Source organism: Lethenteron reissneri, chromosome 9, assembly GCF_015708825.2.
Source record: "Lethenteron reissneri isolate LAM-NWPU_2019-01 chromosome 9, ASM1570882v1, whole genome shotgun sequence".
NCBI classification, from domain to species: domain Eukaryota; kingdom Metazoa; phylum Chordata; class Hyperoartia; order Petromyzontiformes; family Petromyzontidae; genus Lethenteron; species Lethenteron reissneri.
This window is the reverse complement of record NC_083787.1, coordinates 6,992,225-7,018,994: the sequence shown is the minus strand read 5'-3', so window position 1 is coordinate 7,018,994 and position 26,770 is coordinate 6,992,225. Positions and strand designations below refer to the sequence as shown.

At 43.7% G+C, this 26,770-nt stretch overlaps 1 protein-coding gene across 4 annotated transcripts in view; it reads left to right on the top strand.

Moving 5' to 3' along the window:
• Positions 1 to 26,770, top strand: part of LOC133340328 (zinc finger protein ZFPM2-like) — a 232,160-nt gene that overhangs the window by 58,252 nt on the left and 147,138 nt on the right. For all 4 annotated transcript variants that reach the window (XM_061548472.1, XM_061548470.1, XM_061548471.1 and 1 more), the window contains one exon: positions 14,818 to 14,901. In XM_061548472.1, the coding sequence (XP_061404456.1) occupies positions 14,818 to 14,901 (84 nt within the window). The remainder of the gene's footprint in view (positions 1 to 14,817; positions 14,902 to 26,770) is intronic.

Sequence of the window (26,770 nt, the reverse complement as noted above, 5' to 3'; positions counted from 1 at the left end):
GCCTTGATTTGAAGCTTTCGTGACTGCAGGAATCCATACTCTTTGGTTCTTTCGGTACAGTCGCGTAGGTAGAAATAAAAGAAATCACACAAGCGCCCGTCTTCAGGTGAAAATCGCGACATCTGTGATGTCTGCTGCGAGCAACACGATGCCCGGGGGCTTGTGTTGCGTTCGAAACGTCGTGATTGATTTTATTTCTACGTACGTGGCTTTACCGAAAGAACCAACGGGTATAATTGGTGAGGAGTTGGTGAAGGGGGAGGGAGGGGTCCCAGTGCTGGCTCGGATACCACTCGCTAACGGATGTCAGCCATGGCCGGGATTCAAACCCAGGTGGCGGAGTTCGTGGCGCCTGTGCGCTAACCACTGCGCCACTGCTCCACGCAGTGAAAAGTGATCAAAGGCCAATCCCTCCATTGGAGAACCGCTGCTGCCTTCACATAAATAAATTGGGTCCGCGTTCTATTGGCGCTAGAGGAATGGCGATGATTGGATTGGGAGGAATCACGGAGGAGCCCGTAATGTAACAAGTAGATGTGAAATGTGTACAACAATAACACGGCCTCTGTGCGTGTGAAAAAAACACCCCCCATCAGCAATGTCTGAACAAGTGCATTGTGCTCCTATTGTTTTGGGTCACCATCAAAATGCATTTGAACAAATGTGGCCCACTGACAAGTCACCGTGTTGTTTGAAACTCATGGTTTCTCCTGGCCCGGCACTATAATTCCGTCGTGATGGGAATATTTTTCACCATTTACAGATTTGATATTTGGGTACAAAGTACCCTCCTCGCACCCATGAATAGGCACGCACATTTTATCCACCCGCAGCAACATTGCTTTGGGGTGGGTCCCGTGCGCCTCTATCAGAGGTGTCAAGACGCAGTTAGAATGTGGAGGGAGTCGAGGTTTTTGTAGAATTTTTGTCAAAATGTGCTTTCTGTGTGTGTGCATGTTGAACTTCTTTTGCACCGTACGTAGCCAACCGTGCTAATCGGAGGTGCGGGGGAAGGACAGCAAGCTAAACTAAACACAACCAAAAATATATCTGCTCCTCCGGTTCGAGAGGAGCCAGTTGAGGTGGTTAGGGCACCCGGTAAGGATGCCCCCCCCCACCCCCCGGTAGACTCCCCCTGCAACTCTAGCGGGCAGCAGCAGCAGCAGCAACGTGCCGCTGGGTGAAGACCCCGGTGCCGGCCCAGGACCACGCTGCTGCTGCTGCTGGCCGGGCGATGTCGCTCGGCTGGCCTGGGGACGCCTGGGAACTCCCCAGGAAGAGCTAGAGTCTGTGTATAGTAGTGTAGTGTATAGTAGTGTATAGTGTAGTGTATAGTGTAGTGTAAGTATATAGTAGTGTATAGTAGTGTATAGTGTAGTGTATAGTAGTGTATAGTGTAGTGTATAGTAGTGTATAGTGTAGTGTACAGTAGTGTATAGTAGTGTAGTGTATAATAGTGTAGTGTATAATGTAGTGTATAGTAGTGTAGTGTATAGTAGTTGTAGTGTATAGTAGTGTAGTGTATAGTAGTGTATAATAGTGTAGTGTAGTGTTTGGTAGTGTAGAGTAGTGTAGTGCATAGTGTATAGTAGTGTATAGTGTAGTAGTGTATAGTGTATCCGCCGAAGCAGTAGGGCCCAGTACATTTGAGGTTAACCCCGTAGATAATAGAATCCGCGACACGGGCCCCCCACATTATAAAGGGTAAGAGGAGCTCTCTTGCACATTGAGTGTTGAGGAGGAAATTAATAGACATACAGTACTGTATTATCTAGACTGCTCACATATATCGACGAGTTTTTGATGGACGACGTAAATCATCTTGGAAGAGTAGAGATAACAACTTTATTGTCAAAACATGTTCGAGGTAGTGATAGTGTCGGTGTGGCTGCACGGATCACGGAGTGTTGGACTTTAAGAGAACAACAAAAAATAAACGTCTCGGTCTTTGAATGCCAGTGCATGCAGAGAACGCAATGAATATCATGTCAGGGTAGACCATTTGTAAGTTCTTAAAAGAGCATGATTGATGCAAAGTTCTGTGGATGTAATCATAAAAAGCCCCATCAATTATGAATCACCGAAAAAGTAGGTTGTGATGGATAAGACAAAATGTGCAGGACGGAGAATGGGTTACCGAGACAAGCGACGAGGTGGTGACCAGAATTAGGGTGACCAAGTCTTCGACCAGATGGCGGGATGCTCGAAAGCAGACCTTGAAAGGTCAAGGAGTGACTTCACAGCAACGAGAGGATCTAGCAGAAGGAAGGAAGCGATATAGCGAGCACCTGCGCATGTCTAAATACGCTGCCAAATCTCTTATTGATGCGCATCTGAAAGGCACACTGCTGTGAATTTGTCTAAGTCATCGGACATGACTGCGAGTAAGTGAGCGCAAACTTTTGATGCTTGGGGAATTTGCAATCACCGGGCATCGTTGTTTTGAGCAAGAAAATCAACCGAGGGTTTTAGTAAACACGTAGCAATAAAGGAGTGGCATTGCAGCCTGGCAGATCTCAGTGCAAGGCTTCACTTCGATTGGATATCCAACTGCACCTTAAAATATCCAAGTGACTTACATAGTAGGGGTTGAAAATGTGGGGTGTGCAAGGTGTGACGGACAAAGGATCGAGACCCAGTGACGGGTTTGTCAAGAGTAGAGCAGATTGTCGCAGATTTGTCTCGGCTTTCTAGAGCCTGACTCGATGTGTAACTCGATGCTTCATGCAGAAGAATGGTGTGTATGTGATGTTAAGGCCAAGAAAGACAGAAGTTCCAGTTTAAGTGCAACCAATCAAGTAAATCGGACATTTCCAACTCTGAGAATTAAGACATTCGGGAAACGGTTCACATTTGGTAAACACGCTTTGCTGAGCATTTCCGAGGGCTGCCCATTTTTTTAGGCCAGACTCTCACACAGGGTGGTACACTACTTGCTTCTAGATTTGAAGCTTTCGTGACTGCAAGGATTCATATTCTTAGGTTTTTTCGGTAAAGTCACTTGATACAGCTATCGTGCTGTGACAGTTCCTCCTGAAGACGGAAGCTTGTGTTGCCTCCGAAACGTCGTGATTTTTATTTTATTTTTATTTTACTTTTATTAATTTTAATTTTTTACCTACGTGACTTTAACGAAAAAACCTAAGAATACACTACTTGCTGTCAGAGTTCCAAGTGGATTGTTTGTTCTTTTAAATCTCAGGACACGATTCCGAAAAAAGATTTGGACAAAAGGTCTTGCACAGCCTGCAGTGCAGGAGGCACAATTGAGCTTCACCCTCTTGAGGACTCATCAGCAAGCCATGCCCAGCTGCAGATTGCTAAATGAGGCCCCGATTCTTACGTGGATGTTGAGACCAAACAACCGCACGGCATCTGAAAGTCTATGCTATATACTGGTGATACGTTACATTAACACCCCTTGACTGAAGTTAGTAAACACCAAAACACAACTTGAAATGTAAAAAAATTAACCCGTAAAAACAAAGTTTTTCACTATAAATCCTTTATATGCGTGGCATCGGGGCGGCTAGAGTCATCTCGTCCTCTGGCTTGAGATGGCTGCCACCTATGGGTCAGATGATTGTCTGCCACCATTAAGCAATTGGTAATTAAATATTTTTTTATTTTCCCCTAAACAGTGTAAAATTTGGGAGAGAAAAATTTTACGAAAATAAATTGTCACGCACAACGAGTCTGTGTGAAAAATGTCAGCTCGATTGGATCACGGGAAGTGGGTTAAAAAACGACCGAAAGATTTGCACGGTCCTAAGCAAGCAAGCACGCAAGCAAGCAAGTGTACTTAATATAAAGGATAAAAAAACACGTGCTGCTTGTTTTATGGGATTCTGCCACGGTGTAATGCTCAGCACACCGGACTTGCAATTCAGATGTCTCTGGTTCCGATCTCCTGGTGTGGTGGCACCTGAAGAAATGAGCGAGTCTCTTCAATGACTCGGCAGTATGCACAGCAACACAACAGTGAGTCGATCGGCAGTAACCATGTGTGGAAGAGTAGGCCAAATACCCTCTAGAGGGGCTCTCTAGAGCTCTCTCTAGTGGAGGCCTCAGCAGTGGCGTGAGCACGCAATTTCAGGGCTGCACCTGAACTTTCACTTGTTATGCCAACTGCCAGCAGGCTCCTTTCTTAACATCTTGTCACGATTCGGAGGTGAAGTTCAGTTCAAGGATCGATCATTGTCGGTGAACGTATCGCCGCTAGTGGCTGCAGGGTTTATGCGAGCCAAAAACACGCAACATGTACGGTCCGCAAACTGTCAATTGTTGGGCACACTATTTGACGTGTGCGTTGTGAAGCGTGCCTTCAATTTGAATCGTTCATTCCGTTCCGTGCACTCCGCTCCACGTCTGGTGCTCAAGAGTCAAAGGTTGGGGCGATTCCCCGCTCAAATGAGGATGGGATGGGGCTCAGACGTCTGTTTTTAGTCGCAAGCAAGTGATGTGAAAGTCCACACTCATTGTTCCGGAGGTGAGTTTTACCCCTTGAACAACCATTGTCGACTTCCCACAAAGTACTCTTAGGTTTTTTCGGTAAAGTCACGTAGGTAAAAAATAAATGATAAAAATAAATAATAGAAATAATAGAAAAAATAATAGAAATAAAAAAAATTATTTTTATTATTTTTTCTATTATTATTTTTACCTACGTGACTTTACCGAAAAAACCTAAGAGTATGAATCCTTGCAGTCACGAAATCTTCAAATCTAGAATTCCCACAAAGTGGTTGAAGCTTTCGTGACTGCAGGAATTACTCTTTGGTTCTTTCGGTAAAGTGACGTAGAAAGAAAAGAAAAGAATTAATAGAATACAACCTAAGAATATGAATCCTTGCACTCACGAAAGCTTCAAATCTAGAACGTTTCGATTGCAACGCAAGCAAACGTCATCAGGTGTGAATGAATGCAAGCTCGGAGAGAGACACATAAACAGAGAGAGAGACAATACAGACACGGAGAGAGACGCATACACAGAGAGAGAGACACACACAGAGAGACATGCAGAGAGAGACACACGTGGGGGAGAGACACGTAGAAAGATACACGCAGAGAGAGACACACACAGAGACACACAGAGCTTTGTGTGTCTCTGTGTGTGTGTCTCTCTCTCTGTGTGTCTCTCTCTCTCTCTCTGTGTGTCTCTCTCCGTGTCTGTGTTGTCTCTCTGTATATGTGTCTCTCTCCGAGCTTGCATTCGTTCACACCTGATGACAGTTGCTTGTGTTGCAATCGAAACGTCGTATTATATTATTTATTTTATTTTTTTCCTACGTGACTTTACCGAAAGAACCCAAGACTAAAGTGGTTACTCTTTTTATCGACCACCGAGAGGAATTAATTGTTGATTTGACCCTCCCTGCTATAAGAAACAGTGCCCCACTGTTTGCTTATATTGTGCGATGCGATTCTTGGTTTAGAGATGGCGACTGTAGCAGCGTATGTGCTCGTGGGCATGCCCTTTAGGTATATGGCCACAAGATTAATTGTGCATCTTGCTTCATCTTGCTCAGATAAACAGCAACGTTGACATGTGACTGCAATTGCATTTATGGCTTATTATGGATAATATTGCTTGATAAATTCATAATCATAGTGCAAAGAGTATTGAGCCAAGTTGTGTGAGTGCGTGTTATGCTTGGCGTAATTACTCCTCGTTGATAACAGAGGTGTGCTCACCATAAACACATAATTTATAGCTCTGTTTTCACATCATCGGTGGCTGCAAACCGCCGCCATTTGGATAAAGAGATAGTGCTAATCTTATCTCTTACTTCTGCAGACTTATACACATTTTTTTCCCCTGGACATATCTATCAGATAAACGTGCAGCGTGGCATTTTCATGGCACACTGACAGAACCTTTGCCCCCTGGCCATCAAAATCAGGATTAGAATAGTTTATAAGGAGAGATGTCCGTTGATAGAAGATGAACAGTGTTTTCGGAAAAAAGGTGCTGAGCTTGGCGTATGTTGTTCGTGTCTGGCTGATATATTGCAATGCTGTTGTGGTTTTGCAATAGTGTTGGTTCATATACTGATACGGTTGCATCAGATTCTGCTCAAAATCAATTGACGGCTAATAACTCTGCTTGCTTATCAGCGATAAATACAAAGTGTGTGGGGAATTTCGGTCCATTGACGATAAAGGTCACATATAATTGCTGTCATGAAAACTGCACTGTAGCTGATATGATATACCTTTGGCATACAATTGCTGATCAATGGTTCTAAAGTTAAGCAGCCAAAGTTGTCTCCCTGCTTTACACAAGCAGACGGGTGCCACCTCTAACTTCCTTTGGTAGCTCTGAGCCTTTGGTGGAAACTGCACATTCTCTTGACGGGTCCAGCATGTTTTAATTCTCACAAAGTGGTACGCAAACTCGTGCTGCATTGTGGAGCCTTTCAGACAAAATCTTACGTAAACAGAACTCCATTTTGTTTCTCCGCGTATAAATATTTTATCATCTATTGGCCTATTGGCTATGCAGACAAATATTATCAAGTAACATTTGATGATTTTGCTTTGGAAAGCCATTAGGCTGATGAACTAAAGCTATGTTTTATTTATACATGGATGAGACACGCAGAATGGAGCTCTGCTCGTGTACACTTTGACTCCCAATGTTGGACTCTTTCTATTGTCAAACATGGAGGGATAACAAAGTAAGCAGACCTCTGACCGGGATTTGAAATCGTCAACTTCTGATTGTCAGTTAGATGTCTCCTACCACAGCATCATCCACCGAAATCCCAAATCGGAATCTTTACTTAGACTGGAGGAATCCAATGAGCCCTGAAGCTCTTTTTCACAGATGGCCAATACAGTGAGTGGCATCGATGTTGACATTTGGACCATGACGCAGGCGCGACAATGACATGCTCTTAGAAGTGATGTCATGCGAGCATTAACATCCACGAAAGAAGTACCCGCAGTTTGACGATGTCTCATATCACTCACCGTCCTTGAGATGTAATGGAATCGTCAACTCTACGCGAATAAATTCACTTCAGCGGCAAGTTTTATAGGTGAACAAAGGCTGCCTCGTCGCATAGTTGACTTTGTATTCACATAGCCTTTCTATGAAATCTCCAAGTGTACACTAGATCACATCATCAGAAACAGGCCACTGTCAATCCACTGCTGGATAAAGTACTCCCAAAGCTACCACCACTTTTCACAACACAACGGTATGGCAGTTCGCCTTGCACCTGTGTACGAACTGATTGCATTGCTCCATCTCTTCGGTACATGTCCGACCCTTGGAATGCCATTCCGTCGATTATCAAATCATGTGATGCGATCCAGGGTCTCGACGATGAGAAGTTTGGACGTGCGGAAACGAATTCCCTTTTTCGGTGAGAACATCACAAATCCGAAAAACTTGTGGCAGCTATGAGGAGCCTTAATATCCCACGAGTCGCGCTGCCAGTGTAAGTATCGAATGAAGAGCGTAGCTTTCGACGACGAGGCGATGACGTGAAGAAGAGAAGATAATACGAAGGAGGAGAGAAGACGAAAAGACGAAGAATAATCGTCACTGCATCTTCCGCTAACCCATCCAGGTTTGATCCCAATTTACCAGACAAGTTGTAGCTAAATGGGTGGACAGATGGGGGTGAATCGCCCCGTGCCCATTACCAACGAGCTAACCTGGATAATGAAGCACCCCCTATGATAGCGCACCTCCGGGAGTCGCTCTCTTTGGCTCCACGCTGCAAGCGCTCTCCCGCCTTCATACGTTAATTGAAATATTCCTAACGTCGAGGCTCTCTTCTACAAAATGCGTACCCTTTGAACGACTGCCAATTCAAAACGAATTCCATGTAGACAAAAAAATGTTTGAGACGTATTAAATATTCTTATAGATGTGCGTGAAGAAAAGTGTGTGCACGGTGTGTGTGTGTGCTGCTTGCCGCAACCGACTCATTGCACACCGTAGCCGACCTTAATAGGTGCTCGCTAACAACACTTGCCCCAACAGCCTGCATGGGCTGTATGGGGGAAACGTTGTCTTTGTGAGCCAGTGTACGTGTGTTTGGGTGGCTGTATAAAGGATCGATGGCATCATTATATAACGTGTATATAGTAATGGTGCAAAACGAATATTAATAACTTTGATTTCTGGTGAATATTAATGCCAGAGCTAATGAGGGCAAGGGTTGGGCTCAATGTAGCTTCTTGTGTAAGAGGGGCGAGTTTTCAAGGTTGCTTTGTTTAACCGGGTAAGAACTCAAGAGGCCTGGGTAGCAGTCTTAGTTGCACGAGCGACCTAGGGCGACCAAAGTGATCAAAGCAAAAACAAAAATGTACAGCCAAAAGGAGAATACAAAACAACTGAGTGTCACGTGAGAAATCTAAATTCCAGAAGGACAGAATCATGACATCTCACGAGCAAAGCATTGTGTTCTATGCATGTTACTGGGATTGCAAGCATGACTCTCTTATCAGTAAACTTTGGCCTATTAACACATGCTACTATTGGTAGATAATCTTTGGGGAAACATCTCTCTCTTTAACTGTAAAATCAGCCGTAATCTCATCTAAAAAGACCTTTGGCCAATAAACAGTGGAACGAGGCTGCTTTTGGATAGAAGTGTTTGCGTGAGGCATGGTTCTAGGTGGTGCAGATGTTTATTATATTGATATACACATAATAAACCACGCACACATTATTTGGTACAAAGATGCCTACGTGCATACTTACATATATGCGAACTTATGTACGCACATCAACACTGTAACCAGGGGAGAGCCCATTAACATGACAAACATTTCTTGCATCGGGACTTGTAATACACAAAAATACGTTGAGTGAAAAAGGAGTTAAAACAATGTCAGAGCAAACCACGGATAAAACATTAAGAAAAACCAACAATGAGACCACGAAACTATTTAATAATAAAATTATCATTCTCATGTGTGTCACGATTATTTAAAAGAAATTGATCGCGAAACGGTAACCATTTTGAGAACTGATAACCGATTGTAATCCATTGCAATATTTTACAATTGAATATATTTGTATGTAGAGATTGGTGTACCCACATTTTACCCCACCACACATGACCTGCAAATCCACTAACTGTGGTTGTACCTTTCGATTTAAAGCTTTCGTGACTGCAGGGATTCATCTTCTTGGTTCTTTCGGTAAAGTCACGACAGCGTCGCCTCGACAGACCTGGTTTCACCTGAGGACGGCTGCTTGCGTTGTGGCCGAAACGTCGTGAGAATTATTTTATTATGTTTTATTTTTATTATTTTATTACTTCCCTTCTACGTGACTTTACCGAAAGAACCAAGAAGATGTGGTTGTACCTATTTACACTGCAGCATGGACAGAGACAAAGGAATTTAAGAAATGTATAACAATTGATTCAACTTCCAATACCAGGAGATGAGAAATCTCAATGGCCACCTCTGAATTGCAATTTCAGAAACTCCATTGTGCAATCACAAATCTATATGTGCGACAAACAAGTAACCGGTTTTATTAAATCGTTTTCACGCAGTTACCGATATTCCAACAAAAAGTGCTTTTAAGACCAAAAAAAAACCTGTATTACGGATTGAAGAACCCTATTTATAATGAGCTTCTCGCTCAGGTGAAACACAGGACAACTGGGGTTGAAGCCTGAATCGGCCATCCATTATTAAACTGGGTTCTCAGGGTACAGTAAGTTGGTGGTCTCAACCAAGTGGCCAATTATTACTTCATATTTTTCGTGTTGCCCCAGGAAAGCCTCACTGAGTCGCATGACTCCCTTTCAGGAGGGTCAAATTAGTCTTTTGTAGGGAATGTTTCCAATTTGGCAAATTCCAACAGTCGCGACGGCACACAGTGGCCCACACTCGCGAACAACAGCAGGGGATCTTCAACGAAAGATGACGTGTAATCTTTAAGGTGAATACACCCCCAGTATTAACCAGGGCAGCCGCTCGATTCGAACCATGAAACTGTAACGAATGGCGAACCCATTGCGGCTAGGCAATGTCGCAAACGACCGCACACACACACACATACCACCGTCATATAAAGTAGTTTTTATCATTTAATGTCGGCCCGATCCCAAACGTTGACTGCTCAGGTTAAGAAATTTATCGGATGACTGATGTGACGCACGGCTCTTTGCTCACCATGGACAGAGCGCCTCCTACTGGCCCACTAAACACGACACCTGTTGAGGCACGTCCCAGGTGGTGTCATCTTCCAGGACCATTCGTTCTCCGCCATCGTGTGAATTCTGTCGAAGGACATCTTGTGAACTCACAGCGTGGCTAATATAAAGTTGCAATTCGGGTTAAGTGTGAGTGGTGGTAGCGGTAGTAGATACGTTCCATTTGTCAATCCACTTGCAGATGAGGGCCTTCCCACTTCGTGCAGGCAGGTTTGTCAAGGTGGGGGGAGAAAAGAACAGCAGTGGACGTTGCAGTGTTGTCCTCCACTGTCCACAACGCCTACGACACCTGTTCATTGTAGATGGTGATTGCCCAACCAAGCACTATCCAGGGTGAAACCTGCTTCGCTTCTGAAATCTCATGGGATCCGGTGCATTCCGGCTGACTTGGGCCAGGTCATGTGATAACCAAAACGCGCTTTTATATTCGAATTTACGCGTACACGCGTGCGTGTGTATGTATATATGCGCATATGCAATTCAAGCAATGATGTCCCTATTATATTCTTAACAGGGCATGGTTTATAATGCCAAGTGAAAATCACAACCCTGTGTCCCTGGCCTCAATGTGGACAATCGGCAGCTGAAGACAGAATTTTGATCGTGATAAATGGAAGCGTCATTCGTCTGTGCCAGTGGTCAGGGGATTAGACCATTGTCGCTCGACACAATGCACATCAATACATGGAGGAATAGGAGGCTAGGTTATCAAGTTGCCAGCGAAATGCAGAAATCTCACATGACATTGTTATGCAAGGCACAAATTAACAACCTTTCTGTACTTTCCGACCCTGCAGTTTTGTATTTAAAATCCATCTGATTCTAGATTTGAAGCTTTCGTGACTGCAATGATTCATATTCTTAGGTTTTTTTTGTAAAGTCACGTAGGTAAAACATTAAAAAAGTAAAATAAAATAAAAATCACGACGTTTCGGAGGCGACACAAGCTTCCGTCTTCAGGTGGAACCGTCACAGCACGATTGCTGTATCAAGTATCAAGTACAGCTGTCGTGGCTGTGACGGTTCCACCTGAAGACGGAAGCTTGTGTTGCCTCCGAAACGTCGTGATTTTTATTTTATTTTATTTGACTTTTTTAATGTTTTACCTACGTGACTTTACCGAAAAAAACCTAAGAATAAAAATCCATCTGCTTTATACCAATTCTACACGTATTTTTTTTCATAATTTCCCACATGTTAATATTCATTTTCCCATCGCCGAATTTTAATACTCCTCTTTTACATGAAGGTCCTAAACGCAAAATTTTTGTCGATTTATTTTACATCGGAAATCCTATTAACTGATTTCTTGTAGGGTCGCTCTCTGCATAGATCCTATTAATTGTGTTTATCCAAGCAGAAAATAATGGATACATACGGATAATCGGATGAATTTTCCACCACTTCTGGATGATGTCCTCTTATCTTCCTGATGGGAAAAGAATGCCGTACCACGTGAAGAATTATAGCAATAGGGCATCTGTAGCAAGAACCATTTTTACTTTTCTCAAAGAATATCCCGAGCACGTGGGGAAAAACGTCGGACCATTTGCCAAAGAAGACGCAGCGCAACCCAAAATGGCATCGGAGAGCCATATAACGATGTTGTATGTTTTAAATGTAGGAGGAAACCAGAGATAACTCATGCATCTGCTTGTCAAAAAAAAACACTTACATTCATGGATCATCCTTAATCTCTCGACAGAGATGATAATTTTCCTTCCATCTGATACTCCTGCCCCATCGTCATATAAGTGAGAACCCTGACTTGCTGTGCTGGCTCCGTCTTTGTGTGAGTCACCAACGCCACCATCATGCAATTGGTTTGCAGACGATCAGTGCCAGAGCTGGACATCAAAGAGCCACTGTGCTTGAGGCTGCAGTTCATATCCCTTGTACGCAATACAAACACCGGTGCGTACATATATACTATATGGAGTGTAGGTATGCCATGGTGCATCGATTCATCAATCAAAATACATTTCTTATACCCCTGGTGCATGCACCATGTATATTCACAATGTATTCAAATTGCGTGCTATATTAAGAATGCATGTTCTGGCTAATAGAACAAAGGGTAAGGAACATAACGTGACTGAACATGAAAGCAAGACATTATAGACAAGGCCAGACAAATAAGACGGGACATATCAGACAGATAGTACAAACTAGACAGCACGAGGCAGTCAGACAGTACAACACAAGACGAATGAGAGTGGCATAACATATGCGACTAGAAATACAAATGTGAAACAGAGTATACATCAGACAAACGGTACGATTCAGACATAATGGGTTAACTCTTGAATTGAATCATAACTCCATGAAGACTTTATTGAGAGCAAGCATCTCTATTGTGTTTTGCAAGTACACAATGTACACGCAAGTACACTTACATATCCTTGTTCAATCCTCTGCTGGATGAAGGCCTCGCCGTGCCGTGTCGGTCATGATGTGTATTTGACCATAGTTCACCATCACTATTAATCTGAAAATAAAATGTTCAACTATTATGCTGTTAGAATACAAATCTCCTGAAGTAGCAAGCACTGTTTTTAATATGATAATATCATCAATGATCGTATTAACGTGTTGGCCATGAATATAGTAGGCATTTTTAGGCAAACGCTTATTTAAATGGGCACCCAAAAACTCTCTCGTACATGCGTGGGTGTCTGTAGCCGCATGTCCACTAATGTGGAGCCAGCAATGAATGTCAATCCAAGTCCGTACCCAATTATTTCAAGCACCTGCGTGTCAGGCTCACATTTACAATTGAAGCCCGCAACCAAAGAATCCAAGTTGGATGATGAAAATTGTTCCGTGCCAAAAAATGCAAATTACTTCACTGAACGTTAAAAATGTAAGATGCTCTCCAGATAGGAATAGTTAATCACACAGTTAGTTGGGTTAAGTGGGATTTATGTTTGTCCGTAAACAATTGTGTATTTTAGCTATATACTTGCGGTGAATGTGTGTGTGTCTTTTTGTGTGGCCTCAAGGTGCACATAGCCTGGCACAAGCGTCGTGGTGACGTCACCGCTACTTAGTGGCCAATGGCGGTTGTTGTTGTTGTTGTTTGTGTGAGGATGGTAACGTAGTGGTTATCACACTATGCTCTGGATCGGGCGGTCTCAGTTTGATTCCTGACCGCTGCTAATATCAGTGGTAAGTGATATCTCAAAGGCAGCCAGGAATTATAGTGACAAATGTTGCCAGCACGGTGCTAAGCCCACCAGCACCTCACATAGATTTCTGTCCTTAATATGTGCTCGCAAACAGCACATTCCCCTATGGTATAAAAGGCTTAATGGGCAATATTCTTCTGTTTTTTGTGTGTGTTAACACTTAAACCAACTAAACACATATATGTATGATTTAAAAAGTTAAATCCAAACCGTGCATATTTGAAATCAATATGATAAACAGACTTGGTGCCTTTGTGCTTTGCTTGCTTGTAGGAGATGCCAATGGATATATATATTTTAAAAGATATGGAACTCGCAACTTGTGTGCAGCAACATCAAAGAGACTGCAACCTGAAACGGAATGAGATGGGATGCCGCAGTGGGTATGCATCTATCCTGATGCAAAGTGACAGAATTAGACATAAAATAATGAGTGAGTTACCTAACTGTAGTGCAAGCATTCGTTGTATGTCTCAACTGTGTCGAGTATATGTGTGTGTGTGCGTGCACATACAGATCCTGGTGTCAAGTGATCAAATTACGAAGTAAATACATTGATCGTACTCTTGTCGATGGAGGTGTCTGATGTCCATCGTTATGATGGAGTCAGGTGTCGACTATTGTCGAACATCTTCTTGGTTCTTTCGGTAAAGTCACGTAGAAGGGAAATAATAAAATAATAAAATTATAAAACAATAAAAATTCTCATGACGTTTCGACTGCAACACAAGCAATCATCATGAGGTGTGAAATCCACAGCAATATTTATTTATTTATTTCAAAAATTCTTGCTGTGGATTTCACACATGATGATGATTGCTTGCGTTGCAGTCGAAACGTCGTGAGAATTTTTATTGTTTTATATTTTTATTATTTTATTATTTCCCTTTTACGTGACTTTACCGAAAGAAGCAAGAATATGAATCCCTGCAGTCACGAAAGATTTAAATACAAATATATTGTCGAATAGTTGAATAATCTGGCAGAAGGAAAGAAGCGACGGTGAGGGGGTGGTGTCATCGATGACTTTGAACATGATGACGCTTGACCTTGACCTCTAATCGTTTTTAGTAAGACGCACTGCTTAGGACTATGGTGATAATGATTGATTGATGATGTTGACGATTATTATGGAGGTGCGGTCCCCCACGGTAGGAATGTGGAATTTACACCACTGGAAATTCCACAGGGACGGACTGCGGAGGAGCTGAGCTCTGCGTGGTGTTGTTTCTGGACCTCCACTAGGTCGACTCGGCCTCAAATGAGTACCTGGTGCTGTGTATAAACATCGCCACTCGGGAGACACAGTTGGCATGGTGCTGGCCACTCACCCCCTCGTGTGCCGTGCCCGTCTTCACAGGTGCTACTCGCTAACAGCACTTGCTCCAACAGTCTATTAAGGCTACATGGGGGATCTTTGTCTTTCTGCATTTCAGATGGTGACAAGGAAGAAGCGAGAAGTGAAGCAGCGGCGGCACCGTTTGTCACAACTGACCTCGCGCCTTCATGGGGAGGACCTGGTAAATTCTTGATTAAAACAAAATATTCAGCCAAACACAACATTTCCACAGGTGTCCATGTTTACTCCTTTGATGAAAAATAAGAATAGGTTTTACCCTTTGGTGGAGAACCCCCTTTGTAGAGACCCCCCTCTCGAGAGCCCCCCTCTAGAGACCCCCCCATAGAAAGCCCCCCCTCTACAGCTCCAGATATCCTCACCTCGAGGGTATTTCACCCCACCATTCCAAACTTAGCAGACGACGGGAGAAGAGGTGGCAAGCGCCCACAGTTTGTACCCCACCACACGTGACCAGCCGATTGACTGGCTGTGGCAAAACCCATCTATCGCGCCTCCAATTAGCGCCGTTGGCCACGTACGGTGCGAAAGAAGTTCAGCACACATTCATGACATTGATGCTTCTGGGTGAACAGAACAAGGCGTGGTGGGTGGTTGGGTGGAAGGGGAGGGGAATGTAAGAAACTTGCCCCATTGTTTCAACTGCCAGGCTGGTAGGTTAAACAGAACCAGCAACCTCTGAAATGCAAGTCCAGTGTGCTAACCAGAACGAACTTGTTAACATCCCCTTTATTTAATCATTAATTGTAATGCTATTTTTAAGTGTCTCTCTATTCAAATTATTGGGGGGGGGGGTGTGCTCATTACAGTCCTTCACCAGTGGTGGACATTCCACATTCATTTGGTGGGGGCAAGTCCCTCCATTAAAGATGATCACTGTTGACTTCTCACATTAGACCTCATTCCAGACGAAACACCTAATTCGAGAGTCAAACATGTCACCTCGTGGCTTTGACATTCCTCCTCTCCGAAGACACCGATGGTGTAACCATCAGCCGCATCAGAACATCAACAGGCCGCTCCACACCATCTCCTCCACAGGAGTGCAATCGTGGCCATGCAACCCAGACCATGGACTATATAGTAAGTCACTGTAGTCTGTGCTCCTGATGAGGGATAGCAGAACGACACCAACTCGCTCCTGAAGCCCTCTCGTGGCTCGCAGACCTCGGGCATTCGTATTTAGCTCCTGAACATCTTACTGGTAGGAACCTCCTGGTTACACCAGCCCACAGGGGATTATTGTGTCCGTCCGTCGTGCAGGGAGGAGCTGGGTGGGGAGGAAGAGGCTGGGTGGGGAGGGTGGGGAGGGGCTGGGTGGGGAGGGTGGGGCTGGGTGGGGAGGGTGGGGCTGGGTGGGGAGGGTGGGGCTGGGTGGGGCTGGGTGGGGAGGGGCTGGTCACCCCGTGGTGCCCTTATAAAACTCAACGTTTAACCTACTCACGCCGGCTTGTGCCCGCCCTCACAGTCGGGCATATTTGCGGAATACACCACGCCGCCGTTGACCCTGGCCACTGACCGAGCAACCCAACGTTCCTACCAGCTCAGGAATGTGTTGCCATCCATAAGCATAGAATCGGTACTCGTTTTATTGATGCCAGGGGGATGAAAGGGCTTCGTTAGTCCGTGCCCTTTGGAGATTTTTTTTAAATCACAAGATATCAATGCCGGAGCCGTGGTTCATTCGATCATGCTGCAAATTGATATTTGCATCATCCGTGTCTTTGTGGATGTGCAATGTGCACACACGGTTACTGAGCCTCCACTTCTTTCGGTACTCCAACATTCTAGACATCTGTGTCTTTCTTTGTGTGTGTCTCTCTGTCATTCTCCAGGAAACTGTCTCTCTGTGCCTGTCTTTCTCTTTGTATCTCTCCATCTCACTCTCGTCATGCCTCTCTCTGTGTCACTATCTCTCTCTCTACATGGGTGTATCAGTATTTTTTATTTTAGTATCACTCTTCTGGCATCCACGTATTAATTTCTCAGTGTCTCTCTCTCTCTCTCTGGGTATTTGTCTTTCTTTTCCACGTCTCACTCTGTCTCTCCATATCTCTGCGAATGTGTCTCTCCATGTTGAGGCGTCTCCGATCACATCTCGCTCTCTCTCCACATGTCTTTCTGTCCATCTCTCTCTCTGTGTCTCTGCCTCGGCGCGTCTGCCTCTCCCTCTGTCTAGGGCTCCTCTTCCTCCCGTTTGTACCAGTTCCCAATTCGTCCTGAGATGGCTCCTATCGTCAGTGTGACGACCGCATTGAGGTGAATTGGTGTGCACAGCAGTGCGTGCAGAACGGATCAAACAAAGTCCCCGCTGCTTTTCCCTTCTCGACGACAGCACGCGTTTTGTGATTCCATGTTGTTTCCGCACGTGATCTGAAATAGGATTTGTTTTGTTCCATTGGGCCATTGGTGACCGCCCTGCCATTGTCCCCTTTGTTCATAATTCACAAACGATACGTAAGATCCGTGTGTGTGAGCTTTTTATTTTTTAGCTGAGCAGCTGTTTGATTATTCAGCGTTTTTGTTGTTGTTGTTTTTTCCATGATATAGGTTTTTTTGGGTTTGATCGCGTAAATATATATGTGTGGGGTTAAACCCGCTACCACCCGACACAGCAGTAAAGTTTGTCACGTAAACAGAACATGCCAATTCGTTACTAGTACAGCACACCAGTGTGTTGGAGAGCAAATCCACATCATTTGCCATCGGGTTTAACGACACATTTATATTTACGCGATCTAATCCAAAAACCTATATTATGGATGATATTGGTCGCGAAAGCCTACGAGTTAAACTGCTGTTGATTTTTTTACAATTTTCAGAAGAAATTCAATGTTGTTTCGGTTGTGGAAGGCCTTAATTCAGGTAAATACGCGTCGACTTGCGTTTTGCCATACATGTTCTATTCCCCCACTGCACTCCGCTGATGAATGCGGTGAGCATCTTTAAATTCTGATGGCTGTACTTATTACTGTACTTAGCGAGTTAAAATAATTAGTGCTAGTTGCCACGACGTTTTACTGTAATTTGCCTCAGTAAAATGTGCTTTAGCAAATTAGAATTACATTGGAATGTAGTAATAATGAGGGGGAGACGGTGAGAATTGGAATGCATGGTTGTTAAACATTAAACTATTCTTTACTTTTGTGACAATCCAGGTGCGACCCCTTTGAGACCGCTTCTTTGAATTGTCAAGGCAGACGAGGGAGTGAATTATTGGGACGAAATCTTTCCCGGGGGGGGGGGGAGTCCCAAACATTAACAACAAAAGCAAGAATTCAATGAATACATTAATAATAAACAAACGCAGTTTGACGTGTCTAATGATTTTTATTATTATTATTTAGCCACACTCGTAACATCTCGCAATTAAATTTCCCAAGACTGCTTCCTGCTCCACTATCCCCTCTCGCTGTCTTCCCCATCGCCATTGCTCTTCAGTTGTATTATTCTTCTTGGTTCTTTCGCTAAAGTCACGTAGAATGGAAACAATAAAAATAATAAAATTAAACATAATAAAATAATTCTCACGACGTTTCGGCCACAACGCAAGCAGCCGATATCAGGTGAAGACGCTGTCTCCCCGACAGACCTGGTCTTTACCTGATGACGGCTGCTTGCGTTGTGGCCGAAACGCCGTGAAAATTATTTTATTATGTTTTATTTTATTATTTTTACTGTTTCCATTCTACGTGACTTTACCGAAAGAACCAAGAAGATGAATCCCTGCAGTCACGAAAGCTTTAAATCAAAGTTGTATTATTGTGATCGTTTCGATATATTTACGTAACAATATAAAACGATGGCAATCTTCAGCTTTTCCTTCAATCAAATATGATTTGAAGGCCTGCACCTTTCTAAATTGTGCCCACGGTGGTTGTTTGACCATACTTTCGCTGCTCTTGTCAGTGTGAGTTGGTGGGGTGCTCAAGACGAGTTTGGATAGCCACTGACGTCAGCCCTCGAGCCAGGAATCAAACCCATCCGAATTTTGCAAAATCAATTCCCTTTGGAGACTGACCCAGCCTACCATCTGCCCGGTGTCAGTTCCCCACCGTGGGATGTTACCACTGGTTGTCTTACGGTTTACAATCACATTGCCAACATAGAAAGATGGAATTTCCAGCACTGGCTCAGAGTTTTCTGAAAGACATAAGTACAGATCAACACTTGTTTGAACATAGGGACACTTTGACCTTTAATGACCGTTTTACTTTTCACGTTTGCAATCATCTCACGATCCGCAGTCATGTTCACGCTTGTCATCTGGTTGCCACAATGGACGGATGATGGATGGCGTGCAGCACCCCCACTGCCACCACCCACTCTCTCACTCTTTGCTTTGTCCCAACATGCACTGCTCTCTGCTCTCCGGTAATCGCTCAGTCGCTGTCGCTCTACAACTCGCAGACGGCAGTGAGGTGGTGATCGCCGGGCTATTCATTCTCTCCAACATTTTGTTTCTGAACGGCCTGCTCTCTAACTCAGGTTGTGCCTTCTCAAAACAAAAAGAAACATCTTCTTGGTTCTTTTTTTGGTAAAGTCACGTAGAAGGGAAATAATAAAATAATACAAATAAAACATAATAAAATTTCGATTTAAAGCTTTCGTGACTGCAGGGATTCATCTTCTTGGTTCTTTCGGTAAAGTCACGTAGAAGGGAAATAATAAAATAATAAAAATAAAACATACTAAAATTTCGATTTAAAGCTTCTTTCGTGACTGCAGGGATTCATCTTCTTGGTTCTTTTTTTGGTAAAGTCACGTAGAAGGGAAATAATAAAATAATACAAATAAAACATAATAAAATAATTCTCACGACGTTTCGGCCACAACGCAAGCAGCCGTCCTCAGGTGAAGAACATGTCTGTCGGGAAGACAGCGATATTTCCCTTCTACGTGACTTTACCGAAAGAACCAAGAAGATGAATCCCTGCAGTCACATAAGCTTTAAATCAGAAATAAACAGTTGTGTGTTTTGAAGAGGAGCTTAGTTTTTTGTTTTAGTTTTCAGGCAGATTCTTCAGTAATATTGCTCACCCCGTTTCTGCTACGTCGGGTTCCCGACTTTAAAAGCTAAACGACGGACAGACGTCTTTCGATAAGTCGATCGCGTCGCGATGCTGACGGGGACGTCACCTCAACAAGTGCAGTGCCTTGTTTTTTTTTGCCCCTGCCTGCTTTACCAGCCAGCTCTGGGCGCGTTTGGCCACCCCCCCACCCCCCCCCCCCCCAGAGCCGCCAGCACAATACAAAGACGTTCCCTTATCAATATTGACCCAAAGCGTTTGTCACAGGACCATCCCTTCCCGTGCGGTAAGCTGATATGTAACACTCTGCGGAGCAATTTCCTACGCAGCAGCCCAGAGGCGATCAATAACGCTATTGTAACAATTGTACTCCCTTTGGAGGGCTTTCTTTGTCGCGATCAATCCGCTTAACGCAGTTGTTTCTCCCTTGTCACGCTTCAGTACATCCCCTTGTTTCGCCTAAAATGGGTCCTGATACATTTCGGGAGATAAGGTGGTTGATTTTTCTTCAAACTGCGTTTGTTTCCTTTGCAGTTGTACAAGTCCTATGATAAATGTTCATTTTTTTCACGAACTTTAGCTATTTTATTTTCGTGCGTTTTCGCCGCGCGATCTGGTCCCGTCGTGTACAGCAGCGGTCATGAACGCCCCGGCGTGGAATAAAAGGGTCCTTTTTTTTGGGCGGGGGGGGTGTCTTTGAACGTACAGTACAACTTTTGTCGATTATGGTTACTACGTGGCGTCTTTCTTGATCTGCCAATTAAGCAGCGCTTCGTGAAATATGTAAGCCTATTGTGGGTAACCTGCTATTTTTAAGTGTTCTTTACACTAATGGTAATTGCTGTTGAAGTGCCAAAGCAACTGATTCTAAGTGCCAACACGAGTAGTGTAAAGTAATGTTAGTTTATTTTTAAGAAATACTTAATCAGTTTCCAATTACTGATTACTCAATGTTTTAAAGGGTGAGGATAATCTCTCATTTAGCGTGTTCATGTTAACGTAATCTGTTACATTACTCTTGCGATTACTTTATTCAAATATATATTTGTTAGCCTGATTAAGCCCTAGAAATACGGCACTATGCTCTGTTGGTAGGTCTTGATGTACAATCTGTAGGCTGTGCATGCTGCCGTCTGCATTACCTCAAGCCGCTGACACGATCACTTGCCTATTTACATTATCTTTGAAATCGTCATTAAAAAATGTTCAACAAAAATCTTAGTAAACGTAAAAAAAAAGCAATACATTGGTATCTGCTAAGTTCATGGCCAATCTGATTTAAATCGAAGTAAAATCAGGGTGCCGTCGTGCTTAAAGCACGCATTGAAGCCCTCCTCGTGTCTGCTCGCAGCCATGAACCAAGGGCGGAAATTCCTCATTCCCATGGCAGGCACGCTAGTCTCGCAACGTCGATTGACAATTTGCATTGCGTTTAAATCGAGATGAGTGATGTGATTGCAACTGATAACGCATTACTTACCCCCAACGCTGCTCTGCAAACAGAGGAACACCGCAACAGCATCCCTTTAAAAGTAAGAGAAATATATATTAAGGAATGCAAAGATAAATTTTGAGCAGAAACGACAGTAAATTAGCTATTACCTTGCACCTTTTTATCTCCGGCAGAATCAGCTCATGGTTCTGGCCAGTGGGAAACGGGGCACTTGTAATGTAATGTTATCGCCGCTTTCAAAGTGTGTATTAATGGAAGGCACGGCTGATTGAGTGATCAAATGAGATAGCATGCGGATTTGCCTTCCAACATATCAGAAACGGGATCGCAACAAGACTTTTTTTTTATTATTCCCCACCAGCCACAACCAGTTTCTCTTAAATTGATTCGAATTGCTGAACGGTATTAAATTGATGGAATTTTTTTCTATCTCTCTCTCTCTCTTTCTCTCTCTCTCTCTCACAAGCCCCTATCCGCTTGCTAGAATTTCTTTTGGTCGTGAAATGTGAATGCAGTTCACAAATTATATTGTAAAATAAGCCTTTCGCTAAGGGGGAAAGTGATGCGCTTCATCTTTGAGCTCCACGCTTGCACCTTCGTTGGAAAACCGTCCCGTAAATGCCGGCAGTGAATGTGACTTTCTGTTTTATTTGTTTGTATTCTACCACATTTCATAAAAAAAAAACATTTTATACAACCCCATACCCTCGAGAAAATCCTCGCTTGATGTTGTTTTTTTTTGTATCTTGTGGTTTCTTTTTTTTTACCAAGTACAATGCAATGTTACATCACGTTGATTATTATAAGGAGTGGTGACACAGTGGTACGGCGCACTGCGCCATAAACCTTGACAGCCTGAATTCGAATCCCGTCCATAGCTCGCAGCAGTGACGAGTGATGAATGAACTGGTCCCGGATGCCCTCTTTACTCACTGACCCTGACGTGGTGAAGTATGGTCAAACAGGTGACACGAGCAAGCAGTTGCAGGGGCTGCATCTACACCGTTTACCGTGCGCACACGTTGTAGGTAAAGTGAGAAAAATAGACTCCCACGCGGCTCCTAAAAAAATATAATTCCTCTTCCACCCGGAGATCGTGAGTGTTTTTCTTTTTCCGACGGATCTCTAAAGTGATGGCTTGCGTGCATTGAGGGACCTTGTGCTGCTGGGTCTAGAGAAATGATCGGGTGGTGTTTCTCAGAGTCCCGCTCATGTCACAGGCTGGCTTGTTGGCACTTAAAAGCACTTGCCACATCTGACACTTTAATGTGAGGCCATGTCCTTATCAAGCGCGTTCATCGGTGAGAGCTGACTCCACTCCCTGATCAATTCCCCTCCCCTTTCCTTTGGAAACATAACGAGATCTACTGCACTATGGAAAATTGATCTCTTCTTTTGGGAGCAAATGTGCTCTGTGATGTGGGGTTTTTCAAACGGATGAGCAAAATGTTTTACAGGATTTTGGTTGCATTTGAATACATCTCCTTTTTAATGTTTCTTTATGAGGATGGGTTATTTTTTTAAATAGATACGGCGTTTATGTATAGAATTTAGCTCCAAGACAAGCTGAGGAAAATTGTGTTAAATGTGAAATAGGTTCATAACACGCCTGAGATAAAGTGTGTTATATTATTTTAGCACGTGTTCATTTCATTTGTTAACTGTACATTTCCTGGGGGTGAGGGGGTGATGGGTTTAAACAGGCAGTATATTTCCAGCCAATGTAAGGCAAGGCAACAGTCATGCTGCTTTGCAAAGACCCTGCCATCGAAATGTGGAATTTCTCCACACCGGCTCTCAGGGCTGTCACTTTTCTTCAACGGACTCGAGCGTGGAGAAACGTGGACATTTAAATTCAGCGTCTTTTTCGAAACTTTGCACTTCTTTTAAGTTGACTTGAATTGTGAAGGAACCAGTGAATCGCATTATCTTGGAAGCACTGTGTGGATTTTCAACTCTCGTAACTTGGGAAGGACTGTGGCTTATGACCCTCTACATTGATGTGTATTCAGTTTCTTTCTTTTTCCAACTGAGAGCCAGCTCTCGCCATATCTTCTTGATGATATGTGCTTATCGTGTCTGATGGCCTTGGTAGATAATACGTTGGATATGCCTGCTTAAATTTCAATAGCATCAAATGCCTTTTCATAATTGATGAACGTCAGACAATGGAGTATATTGTGTTCGGTGTTCATCTAATTTTATTTTCTTATGATATAGTTCAGGAAATGCTGCTGATGGAATGGTTTCAATTCAGTTCACCCTTGTAAAATATGTCTATTATCTCATTGGCCTGCTACTCGTTTTTTCCTGGTTATGAACATACATATATTTAAAGAGCTTTCGAAAGTGTGTTTTCTTTACTCTCATTTCTATTGAGTATAGATCTCTTTTAAGATTTGCGGCTAGGGTACTGTGCTGTTAACCTGCCCACCAGTATGTGGTGATGCCAGTCCATGGGCTAACGTTTGTGGCGTGCGATATCTGAACCAGTCTTGGGTGCCCCATTCTCAAGCCTGCAAGTAGCGCCATGGTGAAGCATGGTTTGGGGAGACCTTCATCCAACGGTGGATCAACAAAGGGCTGTAAATTTTTGTTATGATTATTATTTATTTCAAGATTTATAACTTACACAACATTTTATATGATCTATATAAAGCGTGATACATTCCAAGAAAAAAGGTCGAATAATGTAAATATGTGTGCTATGTAGCTTAGAGTGCAATGTTCACCTAACAGTCTTTCTGTAACTCAGAAATAAACTGTTGGGTTTTCTGATAAAATAGGTACATGTAACATTTTAGAGGTTGTGGAATTACACGCAGCCAACTTTCCTATGAAATAAAGTGGGAGATTGAGGAAAGCCACGTGGTGAGAGTGGAGGCTATGTTATATCAACTATAATGTACTTTTTATATGTTCCATGTTTAGGATGAATGTGTGGAAAGAGGCAGTGCAGGGGTCAGTCCACAGCACTTTGGGCCCAGTGAGACCCAGGCTATTTTCCCACATCAGCAGCAATTGGTATCTGGACTTGGCTTTTACCTCCGCTGAGTTAACTCGACTGAAAATATTTTTCGTTTTGGGGAGGTGTGAGCAACGTTAATGCTGTGGAGAGTGGCGTTCAAATGTGTATGTTGGTCACATGACCCATGCATTTGCCGTGGCGACATTAATAGGTGCTCACTAACAGCAATACGGGGCGGGCGGGGAGATCTTTGTCTTTATCGCTCAGTTTAGTTTAGTTTAGTCACTAAGATAGAAACAATTCACTTACACGCGTTCCTAGCCTTCCAAAAAGGAGAGGGGGGTGTTGATTTATTTAGAGCAGGCTGGGTCAGGGGATTTGGCTCGATGAAAGACCTTGACTCATGGATGCAGAAGCAGGATTTCTTATTCAGAGCACCCACGCTCGAATTGGTCCTTGAGATATTTGATGCCTGTGAAGTCGACAGAACGCGGTTCAAAGTCGCAAAATAAAGATCGCAACTCTTAGCGGGTGACTTACGGGGAAACTTGCTTGGCGTCAGCGCCAAGCAAGCGAGAATCCGCTAAGCAGTGAGCGCCATTTCCAACGGCACGAACCAAGTTCACTTCGGTTATTTTCGAACCAAACTGTTGGTTGTGGTGAACTCAACGCCCACAACTTCAGTGGTTGGAATGTATACAGGTGCAGTCCCCAGCGGTTTGAAGAAGAAATAATTTCCCATTGAAAGATTTTCTCACGTGAAGTGAAGCTTTTCTCATAATATTGATATTCCCCTGGTGGGTTTCACGGAGGCTTGTAACAGTTGACCCCTTGGTGAGTCACTGATTGGTCACGATTTGTGGTCGCATTTCGCTTTCAGGGATAGAGTTCTATCTTGCCCCGAGGTGCATTGCAGTGCCTGTCGTGCTGCAGCCAGGGCCGTACTGCCTAGGAAAACTATAAAGGGCCTACGAAAATAAAAATGTACCATGCTTTTTTTTCCATGATAACAAAAATTATAGAACCAAGAGATGTTCTTGAATAAATATATTTATATAGCAAGGATAGGTACAGTCTTCTTGGTTCGTTCGGTAAAGTCACGTAGAAGGGAAGTAATAAAATAATACAAATAAAACATAATAAAATAATTCTCACGACGTTTCGGCCACAACGCAAGCAGCCGTCTTCAGGTGGAGAACTTCCCTTCTACGTGACTTTACCGAAAGAACCAAGAAGATGAATCCCTGCAGTCACGAAAGCTTTAAATCGAGATAGGTACAGTGTTTATACAAAGAGGCAGAGTCAGGCCAATGTCAATTTTTTGTTATATATATTAGGTGAGAGAAGTTAACACCGGAGGTGAACTTTTCGAGATGTTTTCATTGCAAAATTAGCAATGACATCTTCACGTGGAGTTTGTCGCACATTCTCATTCTCAATAGAGAGTAGAGCAAGGGTAGATGAGCGCTGTTGTCCTACGCGTGACACAAGCGAATGACAGCGGCGGTAGTGGTCACATGGGCAGCAGTAGCAGCTGCAGGAAGTTATCACTGAAGGCCGACAAAACAGAAGTGCCTAGGGCCTACAAGAATCTTAAACCGGCCCGGCTGCAGCGATTACTTTATATTATTATTATTCTACTTACTCTTGTTTACCTAAGGAAGCTTCAATGTGACTGAGTCCCGTGACTTGTTTTCAGGAGGGTCTTTACCACGTTTCTCTTTGCTAGAATGGGGAAAACATTGCTTCTGTGTAGAAACCAGTTGAGTAATTTGTGGGGAACGCTTTCTAAATGTTGGCAAATTTGGACCACGACACCGGCACACGATGGTCTGCCCTTGCTACTGACGTCATGGGATCTTTAACGTCCACCGTGAAGCTGACGGCGCGTGGCATTGCCGTGTTTCTGACACCCGCAGTATTAACGAGGGTGGCTACGGGATTCAAACCGTGACCACCCCCCTCCCCCTTTCCCTGCAACAAGGGACGAACGCGCTGCCGCTGTGTCATAGCCACCGTCCCTGAACTGACGGTGACTCACGTTGAAAGTAATTGATTCTCAAGCTCGCGATTTGATACAGGAATCGCCAAGCATCATAATGGAGTTTAATGAATGAGTCGATGCATCGTTACACCGACAGGTGAATGCCATCGTGTCTTCGACTGTAATATCCTTGCTCGGTGTGCTTGCCGCTGGCAGTAGAGTCAGTGCCTCGCTCCTTCACACACAATGCGGTTCCATCTCTGTGTGATCCACCAACCTGCCCCGGTCCTCCTAGTCTCTATGATTATACCCGTGTGCCCATCGCGCCTGGCTACATTAAACACAATACTCTGGGCAGGTAATGCTCTTCGCTGCAAAGGCACACAGTGGGGGGGGGGGGGGGGGGGTTGCCTAGAGAATTGGCAAATTAACTCAGGGGAAAACACAGTGGGACTTTGAACAAAAAAAGGGGGCTTCACATTTACCAGGGATGTTGGCAGATATGGGTGTGTCGTTTTCTTCAGTATGCTTTGCAATTATCTTTTTTGGGCTCCTTGAGTCGATGTCTTTAACGCCCATGACGTGATGGGACTGCAT